Below are 23,568 nucleotides of genomic sequence, written 5' to 3' on the forward strand. Positions count from 1 at the left end.
GCGCCATTGCACTCCAGCATGGGTAACAAGAGCGAAACTCCGTCTCAAAAAAAAATAAATAAATAAATAAATTTTCCCATTCTGTTGGTTGCCGATTCACTCTAATGACTGTTTCTTTTCCTGTGCAGAAGCTGTGGAGTTTGATTAGGTCCCATTTGTCTATTTTGGCTTTTGTTGTCAATGCTTTTGGTGTTTTGGTCATGAAGTCCTATATATTTTTTTTTTATTTTTTGGTTATGGCCATTAATGCAGGAGTAAGGCATATAGCTCTGTGGTTTGGTTTGCATTTTCCTCATAATCAGTGAAGTTGAGCAGTTTTCCATGTTTGTTGTCCATTTGTATATCCTCGTTTGGTAACTGTCTATTCATGTCTTTAGCCCATTTTTTTGATGTGATTATTTGTGAGGGGGGTTTTTTGTTTTTTTGTTTTTTCTCACCGCTTTAAGTTCCTTGTAAATTCTGGATATTAGTCCTTTGTCAGATGGATAGTTTGCAAATATTTTCTCCCACTCTGCAGGTTGTCTGTTTACTTTGCTGATTACTTATTTTGCTGTGCAGAAGCCTTTTTGTTTAATGAAATATCATCTATTTATCTTTGTTTTTGTTGCATTTGCTTTTGGGTCCTTGGTCATGAACTCTTTGCCTACACCAATGTCTAGAAGGGCTTTTCTGATGTTATCTAGAATTTTAATAGTTTCAGGTGTTAGACTTAAGTATTTGGTTCCTCTTGAGTCAATTTTTGTATAAGGTAAGAAATGAGGATCCAGCTTCATTCTTTTACATGTGGCTTGTCAATTATCCCAACACCATTTGTTGAACAGGGTGTCCTTTCCACACTTTATGTTTTTGTTTCCTCTGTCAAAGATCAGTTGGCTGTATGTATTGGCTTTATTTCTGGGTTCTCTATTCTGTTCCATTGATTTATGTGACTGTTTTTATCCAGTACCACGCTGTTTTGGTAACCATACGCTTGTAGTCCAGTGAAGTCGGGTACTGTGATGTTTCCAGATTTGTTCTTTTTACTTAGCCTTGCTTTGGCTATGGGGGCTCTTTTTTGGTTCCATATAAATTTCGCGATTTTGTTTTTCTAGTTCTGTGAAGAATAATCATATTCTTTTTGATGGGAACTGCACTGATTTATATATTGCTTTTGGCAATATGGTCATTTTCACAATATTGATTCTACCCATCCATGAGCGGGGGATGTGTTTCTATTTGTTTGTGTCATCTATGATTTCTTTCAGCAGTGTTTTTAATTTTCCTTGTAGAGATTTTTCACCTCCTTGGTTAGGTATATTCCAAAGTATATCATTTCTTTTTCCAGCTGTCATAAAAGAAGTTGAATTCCTGATTTCATTCTGAGCTTCATCACTGTTGGTGTGTAGCAGTGCTACTGATTTGTGTACATGAATTCTGTACCCTAAAACTTTACTGATTTGGTTTGGCTGTGTCCCCCCAAGTCTCATCTTGAATTCCCACGTGTTGTGGGTGGGACCCAGTGGGAGGTAACTGAATCATAAAGGCAGCTCCTTCTGGTGATAGTGAATAAGTCTCATGAGATCTTATAGTTTTAAAAATGAGAATTACCCTATACAAACTCTCTTCTCGTCTGCCGCCATATGAGATGTGCCTTTCATCTTCCACCACGATTGTGAGGCCGTCCCAGCCTGTGGAACTGTAAGTCCATTAAACCTCTTTCTTTTGTAAATTGCCCAGTTTTGGTATGACTATCAGCAGCATGAAAGTGGACTAAAGCATTTACTGAATTCACTTATCAATCTAGGAGCTTTTTGGATGAGTCTTGGTGGTTTTCTAGGTTTATGTTCATATCATTGGAGAGTAGCGACAGTTTGACTTCCTCTTTACCAATTTGGATGCCCTTTCTTTCTTTCTCTTGTCTGACTGCTCTAGCTAGGACTTCCAGTACTATGTTGAATAGAAGTGATGAAAGCTGGCATCCTTGTCCTGTTCCAGTTTTCAGGAGGAATGCTTTCAACTTTTCCCCATTCAATATAATGTTAGCTGTGGCTTTGTCATAGATGGCTTTCACTACCTCAAGGTATGCCCCTTCTGTGCTGATTTTACTAAGGGTTTTAATCAGAAAGAGATGCTAAATTTTGTCAAATGCTTTTTCTGCATCTATTAAGATGATCATATTGTTTTTAATTCTGTTTATGTGGTTTATCACATTTATTGACTTACAGATACTAAACCAACCCTGCATCCCTGGTATAAGACCCGCTTGATCATGGTGTATTATGTTTTTGATATGGTGTTAGATTCAGATAGCTAGTATTTTGTTGAGAATTTTTGCATCTATGTTCATCAGGGATACCAGTCTGCAGCTTTTTTTGGAACAAAGCCTCCAAAAAATTTTGGATTATGTTAAATGACCAAACATAAGAATAATTGGTATTCCTGAGAAAGAAGATAAATCTAGAAGTTGGGTAAACTTATTTGAGGGAATAATCAAGGAAAACTTCCCTGTTCTTGCTAGAGATCTAGACATCCAAATACAAGAAGCTCAAAGAACACCCAAGAAATACATCACAAAAAGATCATCACCTAGGCATACAGTCATCAGATTATCTAAAGTCAAGACAGAGGAAAGAATCTGAATCCAACACCATATCAAAAACATAATATACCATGATCAAGTGGGTTTCATACCAGGGACCTTAAAGAATCTTAAAGGTCAGGTACGGTGGCTCACATCTGTAATCCCAGCAATTTGAGAGATCAAGGTGGGCAGATCACTTAAGGTCATGAGTTTGAGACCAGCCTGGCCAACATGGTGAAGCCCTGTCTCTACTAAAAATATAAAAATCAGCCAGGTATGGTGGCAGGAACCTGTAATCCCAGTTACTTGAAAGGCTGAGGCCAGTGAATTGTTTGAACCCAGAGGTGGAGGTTGCAGTGAGCCGAAATCACACCATGCACTTCAATCTGGGAGACAGAGCAAGAATCCATCTCAAAAAAAAAAGAAGAAGAAGAATCTTAAGAGCTGTGAGGCAAAAGCACCAGGTAACCTATAAAGGAAAAACTATCAGATTAACAGCAGATTTCTCAAAAGAAACCTTACAAGCCAGAAGGGATTGTGGTCCTTTCTTTAGCCTCCTTAAACAAAACAATTATCAGCCAAGAATTTTGTATCCCGTGAAACCAAGCTTCATAAATGAAGGAGAGATAAAGTCTTTTTCAGACAAACAAATGCTGAAATAATTTGCCACTACCAAGCCAGCATTACAAGAAATGCTGAAAGGAGCTCTTAATCTTGAAACAAAACCCAAAATACACCAAAATAGAACCTCCTCAAAGCAAAAATCTCGGGGGAAATAGGGGAGGGACAGCAGGAGGTGGGGAGTTGGGGAGAGATAGCATGGGGAGAAATACGATATAGGTGATGGGGAGGAAGGCAGCAAATCACACTGCCATGTGTGTACCTATGCAACAATCTTGCATGTTCTTCACATGGACCCCAAAATGCAATTTAAAAAAAAAAAAAAAAAAAAAAAAAAAAAAAAAAAAAAAAAAAAAAAAAAAAAAAAAAAAAAAACATAAATGTCACAGGGCCTATAAAACAGTGGCACAATGGGAAAAAAAACAAACAAACAAACAACAAAAAAAAAACAAATTATTCAGGCAACAACTAGCTCAAGTATCTCACATCTCAATGCTAACCTTGGATGTAAATGGTCCTAAATGCTCCACTTAAAAGATACAGAATGGCAGAATGGATAAAAATCCACCAACCAAGTATCTGCTGTGTTCAAGAGACTCACCTAACACATAAGGACTGACATAAACTTAAATCAAAGGAGTGGAAAAGATATTCCATGTAAATGGAAACCAAAAGCAAGCCGGAGTAGCTATTCTTATATCAGCCAAAACAGATTTTAAAGCAATGACACTTTAAAAAGACAAAGGTGGGACATTATATAATGATAAACGGTCTAGGCCAAAAGGAAACTATCACCATCCTAGATATATATACACCTAATGCTGGAGCTCCCAAATTTAATTACTACTAAACAAAAAAAATGAGAGATGCAACACAATAATAGTGGGAGATTTCAATACTCCACTGACAGCACTAGACAGGTCATCAAGACAGAAAATCAACAAAGAAACCACGGACTTAAACTATACACTAGAACAAATGGACTTAACTGATATTTACAGAACATTCTACCCAACAACTGCAGAACACACATTATTTTCATCAAAACATGGAACATTCTCTAAGATAGACCATACGATAGGCCACAAAACAAGGCTGGACGAATTTTCTAAAAATCAAAATTACATCAAGTACTCTCAGACCACAGTGGAATAAAAGTGGAAATCAACTCCAGAAGTAGCCCTCAAAACTATACAAATACATGGAAATTAAATAATCTGCTCCTGAATAATTTTGGATCAATAACGAAATAAAGATGGGAATTTAAAAAGTCTTTGAACTGAATAATAGTCACACAACCTACAAAACCTCTGGGATACAGCAAAAGCGGTTCTAAGAGGAAAGTTCACAGCATTAAATGCCTATATCAAAATTTCTGAAACAGCACAAATAGACAACCGACGCTCACATCTCAAGGAACTAGAAAAACAAGAACCAACCAAACCCAAACCAGCAGAAGAAAAGAAATAACAAAGATCAGAGCAGAATCAAATGAAACTGAAACAAAACAAAACAAAACAAAAACAATAAAAAGCTAGTTCTTTGAAAAGATAAACAAAGCTCACTGTAGCCTTGAACTCCTGAGCTCAAGCAATCCTCCTGCCTCAGCCTCCTAGTTGGGACTACACCACCACACCTGGCTGAGTTTTGTATTTTTTGTTGTGATGGAGTCTCACTATGTTGCCCAGGCTGTTCTTAAACTCCTTGGCTCAAGTGATCCTCCCATCTCAGTCTCCCAAAGTGCTGGGATTACAGGCGGGAACTACTGTACCTGGCCTACAGTTAACTTTTTTATAAATAGGAGTATTCATAAAATAAGTATAATAAATGCACAAATCAGTAACATAGTCATTTATGATTGTTATCCAGTGTTATGTACTGTACATAGTTCTGTGTGCTATGCTTTTGTACAGTTGGTAGCACAATAGGTTTGTTTATACCAGCATCACTACAAAACATGTGAGTAATGCATTGCACTGCGGCTTAACAACTACAACATCACTATGTGATAGGAATTTTTCAGCTCTGTTACAATCTTATGGGACCACCATCGTATTTGAGATCTGTCACTGACTAAAACATTGTTATGCAGCACATGACTGTAATTAGCTTCTATGCTACTAGGTAAACTTTTCAAAAAACAAATAACAGCAGGTACCAAAACAGCAGAAATGGAAACAGCTTTCATGTTTGGCTTTGGAAAATATGCTTGCACTTGTAAATGAAGTAATGAAACCACAATTAAATTGGCTAGAGTACTGTAAAGCTGTATATAAACTAAGTTATTTTCCAATTATCTTTGGGAAATGAAGTGCTTCATCACTAACTGTGCCTGATAAACAAGGCTGAATCTCTTGTTCAAACTATTTTGAGTGCTAAGTTTTGTAAACAATTTATAAACTTCTATCTATCTTAAAGTTACTAACTCTACTTTTAGAACAGTGATTGTTGTTAAATAAGTGACTAATTAATGTTGGGAGTTATTTGCACCTTTTGTAAGTAACTCCAGACTACCCTGCACATGTAACTCTTTGTAAATTCTATTTAAGGAGTTTTTGTTTGTATGCACGTGTTCTCCTTTGTATAAAAAAGAATACTGCCCATCACTTCCCTCTTCTGCCAACTTGCTATTATTTAATAAGCCCTTTTCTTTTAATTTGTCATCTTTTAATCTGCTTCAGATTGGACAACCAAATTACTAAACTCATTAAAAGTACATATAAAATAAGAAAAATCCATAAAAGAGATAGGAGAAATTTATTCTTTGTCAAGGGCATATACTTTTTAACATTGACTTTTAGTTTTGATTGCTCAAACACATTTTTCTTTATTCTCTGTTCTTCAATTATGTTCACATGAGATTGCCAGTGAACTGTCAAACCGCACCAAATCTTGACATAAGTATAGATATTAGAAAACAGAAATTGTAATGAACTCATAGCTAGGCTCATTTATTTCTGGCTCATTTTTTTTCTTAGACTTAATGAACTGAATTTGTTGTAATTTAACATTTAAAGTAAAGTTTAAAAAATATCTATTTATATGTCCTTTCCTGGTTTTGGTATTGGGGTAATGCTGGCTTCATAGAATGAGTCAGGGAGGATTCCCTCTTTTTCTGTATCTTTTGGAATAGTTTCAGTAGGATTGGTACCAATTCTTCTTCGATTATACGATAGAATTGAGCTGTGAATCAATCTGGTCCTGGACTTTTTTGTTGGCAGTTCTTTTAAGCACTGTTTCAGTCTACTTGTTATTGGTCTGTTCAGAGTTTCTGTTTCTTCCTGGTTTAATCTAGGAGAGTTGTATATTTCCAGGATTTTATCCACCTCCCCTAGGTTTTCTAGTTTATGTGTGAAAAGGCGTTCATAGCAGACTTAAATGATCTTTTGTATTTCTGTGGTACTGGTTGTAATATCTCCTATTTCTAATTGAGCTTATTTAGATATTTTCTTTTCTTGGTTAATCTCGCTAACAGTCAGTCAATTTTGTTCATCTTTTCAAAGAAACAACTATTTGTTGTTTTTTGTTTTGTTTCAATTTCATTTGGTTCTGCTCTGATCTTTGTTATTTCTTTTCTGCTGCTGGGTTTGGGTTTGGTTGATTCTTGTTTCTCTAGTTCCTTGAGATGTGAGCTCCAGCCTGGGCAACAGAGTGAGGCCTGTCTCAAAAATATATATGTGTGTGTATATATATATATTATTGAAGAAGAAATTGTGACATATTTAATGTAGCCTAGTTGTACAGTGTTTCTAGAAGCCATGATAGTGTCCTCCTACTACAGTGCAGCTTCCTAGGCCTTCATATTCACTGACTCACCCAGAGCAGCTTTTAGTTCTTTAAGCTCCATTCATGGTAAGTACCCTATATGGTGTATCTTTTTAAACTTTTACATCACATTTTTACTGCACATGCTTAGATATGTTTAAGTACACATATCTAAGCATTAAGATATGTTATAATTACCTATAGTATTCAGTACAGTAACATGTTGGACAGGTTTATTGCTACAAGGACTAGGCTACATCATATGGCAGGTGTGTAGTAGGCTATACCACCGAGGTGTGTGTAAGCACTCCCTGTGATGTTCGCGCCACAATGAAATTGCCTAACGAATTTCTTAGAACATTTCCCTGTCCTTAAGTGACACATGGCTGTATTTCCTCTGGGCAAACTATGCCTGAGATTCCAATAGCTGCCACTAGCATGGTGTGGTACAAAGAGTACTAGATTTGCAGGCAAAAGGCTTGGCCTTTGAGTCCTGGCTTTACCACTCACCAGCTCTGGAGTAACTCACTTCCTCACTGAGGCTGTTTCTTAGTAAGAAAAATAGCGTGTACCCTCCACTGTAGTGAAGAACTTTGTAAGTTCTAATTGTATTGATAATGCTGAAAAGCACTCTCACATTTGTTACGGTACATAAATTTAGCAGACAGGATCTCTTCAGGTAGATAGAAAACAGAAGAAAACTTGAATCAAGCATGTTTCTTCCTTGAAAATATCACTATTCAAATAAGAGTCAAACTGATTTCTTCCTTTAAAGTCTGAACATACTAGGACCTTTATTGTTTAAAAAAATGCAAAGACTTTGATAGAGACAGGCCCCATGTGCCTTAAACTTCTTAAACTTCAACTGGTGCCTTGGTCTAGGATATCTTCCCAAAACCATATGTCCTCTCAAGTCTAGATCTTGTGGACTATGCATGTCCTGTTAATAGGGTTTGTTTAATTGTAACAGAAATTTTCCAGCAGACTAGCCTTTAGTTACTGGCGTTCAGTTCATGCCTCCCTCCAAGATTTGGATATAACTTCCGAGTGCTTTTCCTGGTAAGAAACTTTACCTCCATGTGGCTTCTCTTTCTCCACAGCTACATCCACTCTCAGTGGTGATGAAAGCAAGTTGACTTGACCAGTGGGAAACTTATTCCAGCAGAAGCTGCTAAATCACTGAATCTTCTAGCATCCCTTAGATCAATTCTCAATTGTCACTGTAGAGATTTTTGTGAAACTTTGTCAGGTGTGTTTACATTCTCCCTTCCTTTCCTATTTTGTTCTGAACAAACATATCACGATAAGTTTTCAAAGTTATTCAACGATTTCTTCATAGTTTAAAATTTTTTCGTAGCTACTCTTCTAAAATTGTACAGAGAACTGTGCCTGCTCTATAAACTACAGTTAAAGCAAACTTGGCTTCTTTTCAGACATAATATGGTTTACTTACTTTACATGAACTGATGTTGACTGAGAACAAAGTGATTTGATAACCAAGTATTTTGTTCGAAGCAAAAGAGAGTTTACGAATTTGAGCTGGGGAAAAAATGTGCAGCACCCCAAATCACAGTCCTCTAAGGAGACATCAGCTATTATAAGCAGGTCCAAATCCTGTCAGAATGTAAACCCTTTCCTAATCCCTAAGTCATTGCTCGTCTAATTATTTTAAGAGTCTTTTTGGTTGTACTATTTTTAAAGTACAGCAGAGGGACACAGAAATTAACTGAAGGGTTTTTAAAGCCACTGATGCATTGGGTTGATAAAAGTTAATCCCATCTAAAATTGCAAATATAATTTTATCCTGCTGCCTTTCTTAGACTAGGCAAAAGTCAGAAGACTTTTCATCAGGAAAGAGATGAGGAGATAGCACTAGATAAAGTCTATCCCAGGAAGAGATCATCTAACAAGGGTAGTTAACAAGTATTAACCTAATTCAAGCCTGGAGCTTACCTCTACACTGAGTCTCCCATAAATAATGAAGTATCATACTTCTTCCTTGTGACAGATAGTGGCGGTCACATTGCCTCAAAGCAGGCAGCATTTTCCTTTTCTGTTTAATTTCAATCAGTTTTCTTCTATACTTGATCAAATAATATATATTTTATAGCCAAAGTGATAACATGCAATATCATTATACTCTTATTACAACTAAATGAAGAGTCAAGAAAATAAACAGAGTACATCTTGGCCTTCTAAATTATTCTGAAATTATACTGAAATCCAAGTAACTGAACTTCTCGTGTAGGTAGATTTTTGTTGTTGTTGTAGTACTTATCTTTCAGGAAAAGAGTCAAATGATAAGCCAATTTCAGGGCTTGAAAGACAGTACGAGGCACAAACTGGGATCACTGTCCACATGGATAAACTGCTTGTCTCTTTTCTCTTTACTATCCTGGACAAGCAGATGCTATGAATACGATGACTCTGAAACAGAAATAAATGTACTATTTTTAAGTGAGCTAATGTTTAGAATGATCCATCTATTCATTAAATGAATATTCACTGAGTAACTACTATATGTCAATCACTGTTCTGGGAACTAGGAATACAGCATTGAACAAGAGAACAAAATTCCTGTCCTCACATAGCTTAATCCCAGTAGGGAAAGACAGAAAAATAAGCAAAATATATGATATGCCAGATACTGATAAGTGCTATGGAGAAAGATCCTGAATTATATGATTAAGACAATAGCAACATTTTTAAAGAGTAAACGAGGATTAAAGAGGAAATTTTAGTACAGTCACATGTCCGTTAATTATATGGAAATGCATCAGTAGGCTATTTCACTGTGTGAACATCATGGAGTGTACTTACACAAACCTAGATGGTACAGGCTCCTCCACATTTAGGCCATGTGATATAGCCTATTGCTGCTAGGCTACAAACCTGTACAGCACGTTACTGTACTGAATATTGTAGGCAACTGAAACACAGTGGCATTTGTATATCTACGTTTATGTAAACATTGGAAAAGTACAGTAAAAATACAGTATTATAATCTTAAGGGACCAACAACTTATAAGCAGTCTGTCATTGACCAAAATGTCATATGCAGCACATGACTATATTATACATTTTATCAACAAGAATGACAGGGATAATTGTGATGTTACTGCACAAAGTTTCAATACAGGCAAAAGCGAATGTGTTCTATGTGCTACCATATAAAAGGTTGTTTTGTTTATGACCCACATAACGAAAGATAAACCAGAACTTATTCTACAATCACAGCCTGGGCTCATCAGGAAAGGCAGCCAGCATTTCAATGGATTTACTGGCTCTATCTTTCTTCTTGCTTGGATGCAGAGTCTGAATATCGAAGTCCACCAAATTCATCTAAGAGTAGTGCAGGCAGATATTGCTTTGGAAAATATCTCAGCAGGGAACTCTCCTGGGATGTATTTCATCAGTCTGATACTTCCAACTCTGCCAGGGAACAAGCTCACCAAAGGCTTCTCATCAAACAGCTCTGCTCTAAACACCTCGGGGATTCCCCAGCACTGTCTTGCTGGCCTAATGACACTCCTGTTCCTTCTCATGCTTACTTTTCTTTGCCTGATGTGACTGCAAAAACCCATCTTAAGCAAGGTAATTGTAAAAATCAAAAATTAAATAACAAATATCTCCAGAGTACTTACAACAACAACTGTCACGTTTAGGAGGCCAGTCTGTGCCAGGCTATCCTTAAGAGCATGAGCTCCATGGCAGGACACCTGTCACTTGTCAAAGGTTATAAACTAGGAAGAAAGATGCTATTCAAGGAGCCAGAACTACTCTAGCTATGGTTTCTGTCATGTAACCATGAGCAAGTTACTTAATACCTTTGTGTCTCAGTTTTCTGATCAGTAAAATGGAGATGAGCATAACAGTGCCTCACATATAGGATTTTTGCAAAGATCAAAATAAGCAAAAACACTTAAAGCACTTATAAAAGTGTCTCATGCAAACAAGTGCTCAAGTAACATGAGATCTTCTTATCATGGTTTTCTTTAAACAGTATAAAATTTCATTACATTTATCTAGTAGAGGAAATCCTATGCTTAAATACTTCCTTCACTAATAGGATTCTGTCTTTGGGAACTTATCCTTCTCTTTCACCCCACCCCCGCTTTTTGTCTGACACAGAGTCTCGCTCTGTTGCCCAGGCTGGAATGCAATGGCATGATCTCAGCTAACTGCAACCTCTGCCTCACAGGTTTGAGCAATTCTCCTACCTCAGCTTCCCAAGCAGCTGGTATTACAGGCACTTGCCACCACATCCGGCTAATTTTTGTATTTTTAGTAGAGACGGGGCTTCACCATGCTGGCCAGGCTGGTCTCAAACTCAACCTCCTGACCCCAGGCAATCCGCCCACCTTGGCCTCCCAAAGCTCTGGGATTACAGACATGAGCCATCACGCCCGGCCTTCTTTACGCCTGGCCTTCTTTACGCCCAGCCTTCTTTCCCTTTATTTCCTTTAAAAGCAAATAGACAATACCAACACTTGGATTGCTTTTCTTTTAGGAAAATGGCAATGGCTCCATGTAACAGTAGAATGTTGGGAGAAAAGTGCTAAACCAAGAGCTGGAAGACTTGAATTCTAGCAGGGGGCTGTCACTAACTAGCTGCCCTAGCCAGGCACTGGTTGTATAGCATCATACAGAGAAATCTGCATTCTTTTGAAGGGTAGCAAATGTTATACAAGTAATAATAATATAATTTTAGATATATTCACTATTAAACACGCTTCATTTTTCTGTTATACTGCATAATTTAAGTGCTCTTTTCTTAAGTCACTAAACATAAATTTGACTTCAAAATAGGTGCCAATCATAAAAACACAGGCAAGTCAAGTATACAAGTGTCTTCATATTATTTGTAAGTGCAAAACACAAGGGAATGAGAATTAAGGTTATTTTCTAGATATTTCAAATCAAAACTAACAGGAAGAGAAAGGATATTAGTCATGGTGAAGATCTTAATTCTCAGCAGTGTAGCTCTGAACTTAGTCGCCCGACTTAACAATAATACCTCTCCAGTGATTTTTCTCCAACCCATTATTTTCCCTCAGTATATTATTCCAACTAACAAATGTACAAGATGAAAGAGAAAGTGGAAATGGCTAAAGAACACTGAAAAAGAGCAATGAGTTAATGACTGTCCTATGAATGTTACTGGTCTTCGATCCACTCCATCAATGAGATGGTGGGAGGAAACAAAGCTCATCATACATAGGGTTAAACACATGTAAAGTAATGAGCACAGCGCATGGCATATGGTCAGTACCCAATACATAGCTATCATTCTTGCTATTACATGCAGCCATATCACATAGAAAAGAAACAAGTCCCAGAGAAATTGGTTTCCTCAGTTCGCACAGGTAGTCTGCAGGGATTTGAACCCAAGTCCATTGAGCACGAGAACTTTACCAAAATCCCACTTTGCCAACTGTAGTTGAATTGAATGGTATAAAGTTCAACATGCTGGAAATTCACTTGACATTGAGATTCATTTGACAAGTCAACGAAGTCTGAGCCATCTAAGTAACTGGAACATAATAAGTTGTTTTTAATTTTTTCTGGAGAAAGGGTCTCGCTCTGTCACCCAGGTTAGAGTGCAGTGGCATGATCATGGCTCAATGCAGCCTCACCTTCCTGGGCTCAAGCAATCCTCACACCTCAGCCTCCAGAGCACATGGAACTACAGGCATGTGCCACCATGCCCAGATAATTTTTAATTTTTTTTTGTATAGATAGGGTCTCACTATGTTCCCCACGCTGGTGTTGAACTCCTGGACTCAAGCGATCTTACTGCCTTGGCCTCTCAAAGTGCTGTGATTACAGGCATGAGCCACCTTGCCCGACCAACAAGTTGTGTTTAGATTCACATGAGCTTGCCGCTCAGCATGAGATTACCAGTTTATTTTCTTAGCCTACTCAGTCAAAACTTATTTAAAATAACAAAACTACTCTGCCCTATTTATAAATCTCGACATTATATACCTTTTAATGATCATATTTGGGTAATCTACTATAGAAAGTGGTACAAATCCTTGACAGGAAGTTATTTCTACTACATGCTACCAATTCTCATGAAGGATTCGTGACCTAAATCGTCTCTTCTACGGATGTTAGCATCTTAAGCAAAAATTTAAATTGCCTCTGGATGTTCAGTCAATTCATTAAAAGATAAAGGAAATCTAAGTGACATTTGTTTATGAACAAATTGCTTGGAGAACTGAATAGAAAAATATTTGCTAAATCGGCATATTGTCAAGAGAATGATGAATCCTTGTTAATAGAAAATGCCATGTTCACATAAGGTGCATATCTGACAAGAAGACTGATACAGAGGGCTCAACAATTGGCCTGGGAATTCGATTAATGTATAAAGGAAGAATGTATCATCCATTCAACTCCTGAAGATTCACCACATACCTGCTGCCTAGCAGGGAAGACAGACATGGACCTACCATCAGCGGTACAGTCGGGGAATTCCCACTCACGACCTCCCCACTGTCCCCCTGAAGGGGGCTTTTTCCTTAACAGTATGTTGTCCCACTGAGGAACAAATGGCCCTTCCTGAGACCTAAGGATTAAGGCCAGAGGAAAAAAGGGCATTTGTAGTAGAAGGGACAGTGAGGGGAAGAACTATATTCAGAGGCAAATTATTATTTTTTAATTATGAAGGTCTTGAATTGTTCACAAATATTCCATCCTCACAGCATCTTCACTCTGGGAAGCAGAAGACCAGAGAAGAAAGGCCCTGCTCTGTGAAAACGGGGGAGAAGGGAAAAAACTGCCTTATCCAGGAAGCCTCCAGGCCCACAGCCTCGGCCTATGGACAGACTTGGGGGAGAGAGTGACAATGATCTACCTGAAATTGCATGCAAAATTCTGTGTTTTCATTAAATCTCAAAAGGGTCCATGACCCCTATAAATTTAAAGGTCAAAGTTCAAGCAGAAGTCTGACATAAAATCTCAAATCCTGGGTCTTTTGCTTATTAGCTATGTAATCAGTCAAACTTTTGATAACGTTAGTTTCCTCATTTTAAAATGGGAAAGATAATGCAGTGCTTAACTCACTGTGAAGATTAAATGAGGCAAATTAAGCTTCCAGCACAATAATGCTCATTTACCCAAATGGACACAGAAGAAAGTCAAAGCTTCTAGAGATATTAGAAGGAATGGAATCTGAATCTATACACCAATGACAATGACAACACTTAGAGCCTCCAAAACACCACAGTTCCCTCATGTCCACCATTTTGTAACTCACCTTACAAATCTCGAATGAGTAAATTCATGCTTAATTCCGCATGGTCCTGAGACTATACTACTGTGACACACCAATGGTAAGAGAATAAGGACATTTGGTATCTCAAGAGAAAAATCCAATACTGGAAGGGAAGCATCTTGGGCTATTAGCCTTTAAGTTTATTAGCCACTAAGCCTAGGCTGAATAATACCCCATTCTTCAAATAAACAGGTTTCCAAATTCTGCAATAACTTGTGATTACAAAATAGACTTTAAAATGCATATCCTCATGTGTGTAATTTCTATACTTATTTACATGGCTAATTCTTAATTACCTAGACCAAAGAAGAAAAGTAACAGAAAACCTAAATATCAGGAAAAATCCCGGATCATTTATAATTGGTTGTCAGACTTGGGAAAGCTTTCTCTATCTAGGTGAGAGGCCAATCTGACATTATATTTGCTTCAGATGGTCCAATAGCTCTAACTGAAAATATTCAGAGATTCTTGTCTCTAATTCAACTGTATTTGTTTTATAACATACATACCTAAATGAATAACTACTTGGCCCAAAGGTAAAAGTTTCTGGGTACTTGACTTTTACTTTACACATATTTCAGCTATTTTTAGAGTCCAAATGAAAACAGCTAGTACAGAAGGAAATAGCATGAAATTCTTGATGTCTACTCAGATAACAGTCACGATAAGGTCAGTGGATATTTGGAATACCTAAGACACTAATTTAAAATAAAACACTTTGATGGCCAAGAACACTTTCTAAAGTTGTGCTTGGGGGTTACGGTTTATGTTATATGCTTGATTCCTCTCTATACCAACAAATCCTCTAGCCAAAAAATATCCCCATTTGCCACAGGTGTTAGGAGAAGTATGTGTTCAAAGTTCAGTGAGGAAGCTGACACTCCCTTGACACAGCAATCTTACCTCAGGGAGTCACTACAACTAGATCACTTTCTAAGTGTTTCAGAAAAAGCCCCAAAGTGAAAAAGAAGAGTCTAAAAAAACGGTGCCTTTTTATCTGTATACAAAACTTCGGAAATGTTTAACCCTCTCCAGGAAATAAAATCAGAGCAAAGACTTAATTGTACTGCTGTCCATGTTTATCAATCTAAATTCAAAACAAAAATCTTAATCTTTAAACTAAGTAAATGTATTCAGCAACAACATATTGTAAGGTACAAGGTGCTGTCCCAAACCCTGGCAATGCTTCAGTCAACAAGAGTCCTACTTTGATGGAGCTTACATTCTATGGAACAAAAACTTGACATTGTGTGTAACACACTGAACACACAATTTAAAAAACATTTCATAAAGATCAATGATAAACCACAGCAGGGTAACCAAATATCCAAAGACTACAATTAAGAAATGAGAGGCCATTTATAAATTTTGCTAGATTTTTTTCATCTTCAAAAAATACCTTAGAGATAATTTTTTAGCAGCGGCTCAGTGTTTAACTCAACTTCAAAACCACAGTTATGTATGAAGGCCACATATGGGAACAACAATAAAGAGTCCCCAACACACACACAACCCCCTCAGAAACAGCTGAAAGAAAACTGCCCTCTAAGTTGTAAAACTAACACAATATATCATAGCAAAAACATGAAAAAAAAATTCTTAAAGAGACTTTCATGATTTAAGCACGTTCATATCCTGAGGATTAAAAACTCTTTAGGCCGGGTGTGGTGGCTCACGCCTGTAATCCCAGCACTTTGAGAAACCAGGGCGGGTGGATGTCCTGAGGTCAGGAGTTTGAGACCAGCCTGGCCAACATGGTGAAACGCCATCTCTACTAAAAATACAAAACTTAGCCGGGCGTGGTGGTACTCAGCCTGGGCAGCAAGATTGAAACTCCATCTCAAAAAAAACACACCTTTTTAAGGCTGAGAGCAATGGCTTATGCCTGTAATCCCAATACTTTGGGCAGCCATGGAGTGATGGGTGGGTGTGATGACAGGCGCCTGTTAATCCCAGCTACTTGGGAGGCTGAGGCATGAGACTCGCTTGAACTTGGGAAGTGGAGCCTGAAATGAGCTAAGATTGCACCACTGCACTCCAGCCTGGGTGACAGAGCAAGACTCCATCACACCAAAGAAAGAAAAAAAGAAAAGAAAAAGAAATTAGAGAAAGAGAGGGTTAGGAGGGGATGGGTGGGGTGGGGACGGAAGGGTTGGGGTGCGGAGGGATGGGGAGGGAAGAGAATTCCTATGAATAGAATTTGGTCAGTTACTGTAACATGGGCATAAGTGTCACTAATAATAATAATATAACATCAACAACAATGGTAATGGTAATAAAGATGAACACTTATTGAGAATTTCCCAAATACCAGACCCTTTGCTAAATGTTTTACATTTAACACTGAATCCTGTTAACAACTATCAAGTGGATACTATTATCATCCCCAACTTACAGATGCAAAACCAATGAACTTGGGAAATTAAGTGATTTAAGAATTACTCAAATAACAGTATGTGGATGCAACCAAGGTGTTTCTGACTACTGCAGACTGTTGTCACCACTTTGCTAAGCAGCCATCTCAAGAGGCAGACAGGCAGTGCTCACTTAAGCACCGCCGGAGGAAAGGGTGCCTGACTCAAAGGAATCTGGGCAGCACTACTCTGCTTATGAAAATATGTACTTTTTCTTTTCTTTTTTTGAGACTGGGGCTTGCTCTGTCACCCAGGCTGGAGTGCAGTGGTGTATTCTCGGCTCACTGCAACCTCCACCTCCCAGGTTCAGGTGTCACACACTTCCAAATAGCTGGGACTACAGGCACACGCCACCATACCTGGGTAATTTTTTTTTTTTTTTTTTTTTTTGCATTTTGAGTAGAGACGGGGTTTCGCCATGTTGGCCGGGCCAGGCTGGTCTTGAATTCCTGACCTCAGGTGATCTGCCCGCCTCAGCCTCCCAAAGTGCTGAGATTACAGATGTGAGCCACTGCGCCCAGCCTACTTATGAAAATATGTACTTTTTCAAGGCAACACCTATTCTGATCCCATGCTCACCATGAAACTTCTGGTTTGTTCTGACTCCCATGTGCCCTACCTATAGGAAAATCTTGGCCTGGGCAGAGGGCACACATACCTGGGATCCTTGGCAGTCTCTCACTGCTTACAAATTACTAAACTTGGCCAAGTACAGTGGCTCACGACTGCAATCCCAGGACTTTGGGAGGCTGAGGCGGGAGGATCACAAGGTCAGGAGATAGAGACCATCCTGGCCAACATGGTGAAACGCTGTCTCTACTAAAATACAAAAAATTAGCTGGGCGTGGTGGTGTGCGCCTATAGTCCAAGCTACTTAGGAGGCTGAGGCAGGGGAATCACTTGAACCAGGGAGGCAGAAGTTGCTGAGCCGAGATCACACCACTGCACTCTACTGCAAAACAAACAAAATCACTGAACTTCGGCCCTGGGTTTGCACATCATTATTAGCAAGCTAGATTAAATCAGCTCTTCCCATGACATGAGATGTTTGAGCCTGACTCTTGCACTCTGGACTGTGCTGATTCCATCAGGGTGAAGATGCCCCAGGCAGTGGCCATACCCAGCTGACCCCCTCGTCTCACCACCTCCTTCAAGCCTCTACAGCATATATTTTTAAAATTGAAGAGAATTTTCTAGCTCCCCTTAAATTCCATAAGCACTCACAGCCTTGCTTGAAAAATTGTTTTGAATCTCAGAATTAATGATAGGGAATTCCAATAGCTTTGATAAACTACTGCTAAAATGAACACCAATATTTTCCTAAGGGAATAATTCATTTTCCTATTTTTATATTTCATTATTATTTTTTAAGACAAAGTCTCACTCTGTCACCCAGGCTGGAGTACAGTGGTGCAATCTTGGCTCACTGCAACCTCTGCCTCCTGGATTCAAGCGATTCCCTGCTTCAGCCTCCCACGTAGCTGGGATTAAGGCGCCACCACCATGTCCGGCTAATTTTTGTATTTTTAGTAGAGACGAGGTTTCACCATCTTGGCAAGGCTGGTCTTGAACTCCTGACCTCGTGATCCACCCACCTCAGCCTCCCAAAGTGCTGAGATTACAGATGTGAGCCACCACACCCAGGCTTTTTGCCTCATTTTTTACAAAGTTACTTTCTGTAGTTCAAAAAAGGTGAATTTAGAAGAAAGTTAGCAACCTAAGTTAACTACATTGAATATATGTATATTAACCATTTTGTTTTTAATTTAATACAAAATATCTTAGACACCTGTAAAAATATGAAGGCTAAAAATACAAACAAACCAAAAAACATACCCATATACCCTGTGTAAAGAATACTACCCATATACCCAGTGTAAGAAATCCCAGCACTTTGGAAGGCCAAGGCAGGTGGATCATCTGAGGTCAGGTGTTCGAGACCAGCCTGGCCAACATGGTGAAATCTCGTCTCTCCTAAAAATACAAAAATTAGCAGGGTGTGCTAGCAGGCACCTGTAATCTCAGCTACTAGAGAGGCTGAGGCAGGAGAATTACTTGAACCCAGGAAGTGGAAGTTGCAGTGAGCCAAGATGATGCCACTGCACTCCGGCCTGGGTGACAGAGCAAGACTCCATCTCAAAAAAAAAAAAAAAAAAAAAAAAAAAAAAGAAAAAGAAATCCGGCCAGGGTGACAGAGCAAGACTCCATCTCAAAAAAAAAAAAAAAAAAAAAAAAAAAAAAAAAAAAAAAAAAAAAAAAAAAAAAAAAAAAAAAAAAAAGAAAAGAAAAGGAGAAATATTACTGATATACATGAAACCCCTGGGCATAATGTTACAATAATATTGTGCAGCCCTTATAATTGACTTTATAGGGCCAGGCGCAGTGGCTCACTCCTATAATCCCAGCACTTTGGGAGGCCGAAGTGGGTGGATCACCTGAGGTAGGAGTTAGGAACCAGGTGAAACCCCACCTCTACTGAAAAAAAAAAAAAAATTAGCCAGTCATGGTGGTGGGCATCTGTAATCCCAGCTACTGGGGAGGCTGAGACAGGAGAATCACTTGAACCTGAGAGGCAGAGGTTGCAGTGAGCTGAGATCGCACCATTGCACCCCAGCCTGGGTGACAAGAGCAAAACTCCATCTCAAAAGAAAAAAAAACTGTCATTATAGAAATAAGATGGTATTCAATTAAGCAAGAAGAGTAAAGACTTTTCTCTCCACTTATATTTGGACAGGAGCAAAGCTTTTCACCCCAATCTATATGCTATGATAATTCCAGATTTGCTTGGTGGGAGAACAGTACAAGAAATCAGCATACCGATATTTCTTAGTGTGAATCATACACAGGCTATACATACAAACTAGAAACAGGTATGACCCCACTCAGATTATTTTTGAACAGTCATTTGATAAGATTAGGCCTGACGCCTGAGCCATCTGTTTATATGCTACAGAACAGAGCTTCTGGGGCTTTCAAAGCAAAACTTTGCTATACAAACTTTCTAACCATGACTGCTTTAAATATTGGAAATTGTGGAACAGACTCTCCAAGGGCAAAACATTTTCTAGGGACCATGCCTGTTTCCTCTTCTGTTGAAAAACAGGCTCAAAATATACCCACAGGTATATAAAGTTACTTATTCCCTGAGACTGATAACTTCTAACAAAGGATGGCAATTTCTATGGATTTATTAACAGAAGGAAATCAACGCATATGGGCTCAGTTCTCCCTGTATTTACTGAACACATTCTACACCTGGTACAAAAATAAATAAACCATAGTTTCTCAAAAAGTTGACTCACTAGGGGTTATAGACAGACCTGGTGCATGAGGAAGAAAATTACAGGAATAAGAAACCATAATAGAAAAAAGAAAAAAAAAGTCAAAGCAAGCCAAAAATAAAACAAAATAAGCCACTAAGCCACGCCTATAATCCTACCTGCCCAGGAGGCGAAGATACCTAGAGGAAAGAACTTTAAGACCAGCCTGGGCAATATAGCAAGACTCCATCTCAAAAATGCAAGTTAAAAAAAAAAAAAATTAGGTGGGTGTGGTGGTGTGCGCCTCTAGTCCCAGCTCTTGGCATGCTGGGGCAAAAGGATAACTTGAGCCCAGGAGTTTGAGGCTGCAGTGAGCTACGATGGTGCCACTGTACTCCAGCCTGGGTGATGGAGTGAGACCCCATCCCTAAAAAAAACATAAATGCAAGTAAGCAGGGACTGGTTGCTGAGGCCTGCTACTCTGGTTTTCCTTCTTCTCTTGGGCAGTTCCATCTCAGTTTCCTTCCAATATTCTCCCCTCCTCTAATCTATTATGAGGGGTCTGTGATGTCCTTTTTCTCCCCTAGAGAAGCTCATACCCTCTTCTGACTTTAATGAACTCACTTAGGCTGATGCTTCCCAATCTCTTTCCTCCAACCTGGATCTCATGCCTGAACTCCAGACCAGCAGATCCATCTGTCTATTCAACACCTCTAATTGGCACCTCAAACTCAGTATTTCCAAAACTGAACTCACCACACGTTTCTCCTTGCCCCTAATAGATCTACTCCTCCTTTCACATTTCCTCTGTTATAGCTCCACCATCTACTGAAAACCTGAATATCAACATGAATCCATGCTAACCCTTCCCTATTACTAGGTAGGTAGGTCCTGAATATCTGCAGGTTCCAACCACCTCTCTCCAACCCTATTCAACTCCAGGTGGCTACCGTCTGTACCTGAGCCAATTCTCTCCAATCATTCTCCAAAGGGCTCACTCTTCACAAAAACAATTGTACCACACCTGTTTATACCCTTCATTTTTCCCCACCACCCTCAGGATAAGTATAAGTCCTTTAACAAAAAATCCTCATTGTGTGGCCCTTGGGTCAGGCAGACCAGCTGTGTCCATGTCTTTGGCCCTGTGCAGTTCTCTTTGTTGGATCACTCTTCTAGCCCCTGATAGGACTCCCCTGTCCCATCATCAGGTCACAGCTCAGAATTACCTTCCCTGAGCCGCCTTCTTTTTGCTGCACCTCTTCTGGCCTATAGCACACCCTCTACTTCCCTCGTCACAGCATGCATCACACCTGTTTTGTTATTGGTAACAACACTAAGGTAAGCTTCCAAGTGTATGTGCTTGGTACTTATGGGTCCTCAGTATTTAATGATCACATCAAAGACTGGATGGTCACCAGGGGCAAAGTTCATCTATTCCTGACTTTTTAAATGGAATAACGAGTTTATCTAACTTTCCTTTACCCCAGAACCAGGTAGCCAAAGGTAGCGAGGGTCAAAGGTTTAATTAGAGGCCTTTCTTCACAGGCCTTGCCTAGTATTTTAAATTTAAGATATTATATAGCTACATGAATACTCCATAACTTCCTACCAACTAGATTAGGTGTTTCCTGGGCAAACCTCCCTGTAAGTATTCTAACAGACTAGTTAGTAGAGCTTATGGCCTTATGCTACTCTGAGAATTAGGTGTCACAGTCATTCCCATGGTTCAGATAGAGAACTGGGGCTCAGAGATATCACATAACTTGCCCAATGTAACAGGAGCAGATGGTGAGGAAACTAGAACTCAAACTAAGTTCAGGCAATATGTCTCTAGAACCTTGATCTGGCCTGTAAGAATATAGTCAATGAATTTTTGGTTTACTCAATGAATGAAGGAATGATGTCGGGAGCTGGACATGTTGGCACGTGCCTACAACGGGAGGATTGCTTGAGCCTAGGAGTTGAGACCAACCTGGGCAACATAGCTAGACCTTGTCTCTAAAAAAACAAAAGTGAACAAAAAAGAAAGAATGAAGTCAGAAAACTGTGCTAGAGATCAGGAATACCCTTGGGGGTATATTAGAAAATGGAAACTTGAACAACCCAAAGTGCATTCACATTTGATTCTGGATTACGTTTGGGGAACATATCAACATATTCAAAACTCAGGCACTATAAGTTCTTACAGGGCACCCCCAAGGGAAGACTTCTTGCTCTAATCTGTTCCTGCCTCATAAGGGGACTTGCAGACTCAACTCAGACATCTCAGGCAGGGACACACAGTGAGTACCCAGTGAATACCCAGTGGGCCTGGACACACAGCCAGCATGGGGGCCACAGAAGCCTGCAATGTCTTTTTCTTTTTTTTGAGAGGGGGTTTCTCTCTTGTCCAGGTTGGACATTTCAGCTCACTGCAACCTCCGCCTCCTCGGTTCAAGTGATTCTCCTGCCTCAGCGTCCCAAGTAGTTGGGATTACAGGCGCATGCCACCACGCCCAGCTAATTTTTTGTATTTTTAGTAGAGATGGGGTTTCACCACGTTGGCCAGGCTGGTCTCCAACTCCTGACCTCCCGGGATGCACCCGCCTCGGCCTTCCAAAGTGCTGGGATTACAGGCGTGAGCCACCGCGCCCCGCCTGCAGTGTCTTTAGGTGGCTTACCTCCCGCAGCTCCAGCCTCTGGGCCACAGCTTCGAGGCTCTCCTGGCCAGTGCTCTCCACCGACAGGGTGAACTCCACAAACTCGTTATTGAGCAGCTGGATCCGGGCAACCAGGCAGCTCTTGCTGGACACCGTGTAGCGCCGGGTGCGTTTCAGTTTCAACCCAAATGGCAGTGGCATCTTCTTCTCCTTTCAAGAGTGGAGGAGCAAAGAGGGAAAAGCTACCCCCACCAAAGCGATCCTCTCCAGACGGGACGAACGCTGTCCAGCCTCCAGCTGCTCACCCAGCAGCCGCTGCCGCCATTAAAAAGCAACGGAGTCTCCAATGGCCCCAAGAAGGGAGCATCGACGCCAGCGCTGGGGAAAGAAGAACGCCAAGAGTTACTTCAACAGAGGTAACGCTGGGCTCTGCTTATGCAAAGAAAAGCCAATCAAGCTGTGTCCAAAAAGTAATCCGCCCCTCTCTGCTGGAAAAAGAAGGCACTAATAGGACCCGGGAGGCAGGGTGGAATTTTATCTCAGAGGTGCGTAGGGCCCAGGGTCAGGCTCCACCCTTCACTTTAGCCTACAAACAGTGATAGCAAACTGTGGCTATCTCCGGGATTGAGTGAGATAATGGCCCGCACTACTGTAATCCCAAATTTACTAGTTAGCATTCGTAGTCCTCCTCCTATTTTGGATAAGATTTTTTTTCGTAAGTAACTCTTTCGGGCTGCAATACTCCAAATGTCAGAGTTCTTTAATCCTTAAATGAGAAAAGTGCAAAATACTCCAAAAAGAACTAGGTTCCAGGGCCGGGCGCGGTGGCTGAAGCCTGTAATCCCAGCACTTTCGGAGGCTGAGGCGGATGGATCACGAGGTCAAGAGATCGAGACCATCCTGGTCAACACGATGAAACCCCGTCTCTACTAAAAATACAAAAAATTAGCTGGGCATGGTGGCACGTGCCTGTAATCCCAGCTACTCAGGAGGCTGAGGCAGGAGAATTGCCTGAACCCAGGAGGCG

General features: G+C 39.8%; 1 protein-coding gene across 1 annotated transcript in view; it reads right to left on the reverse strand.

Annotated features, from left to right (window-relative positions):
• The window catches only part of PTPN21 (protein tyrosine phosphatase non-receptor type 21), a 90,215-nt gene that overhangs the window by 62,211 nt on the left and 4,436 nt on the right, over nucleotides 1-23,568 (reverse strand). The window contains exon 2 of the mRNA XM_017524633.2: nucleotides 22,563-22,919. Within this exon, the coding sequence (XP_017380122.1) occupies nucleotides 22,563-22,742 (180 nt within the window). The 5' untranslated portion in view covers nucleotides 22,743-22,919. The remainder of the gene's footprint in view (nucleotides 1-22,562; nucleotides 22,920-23,568) is intronic.

This window comes from Cebus imitator, unplaced genomic scaffold (assembly GCF_001604975.1).
Source record: "Cebus imitator isolate Cc_AM_T3 unplaced genomic scaffold, Cebus_imitator-1.0 Scaffold34, whole genome shotgun sequence".
Taxonomy (NCBI): Eukaryota; Metazoa; Chordata; class Mammalia; order Primates; family Cebidae; genus Cebus; species Cebus imitator.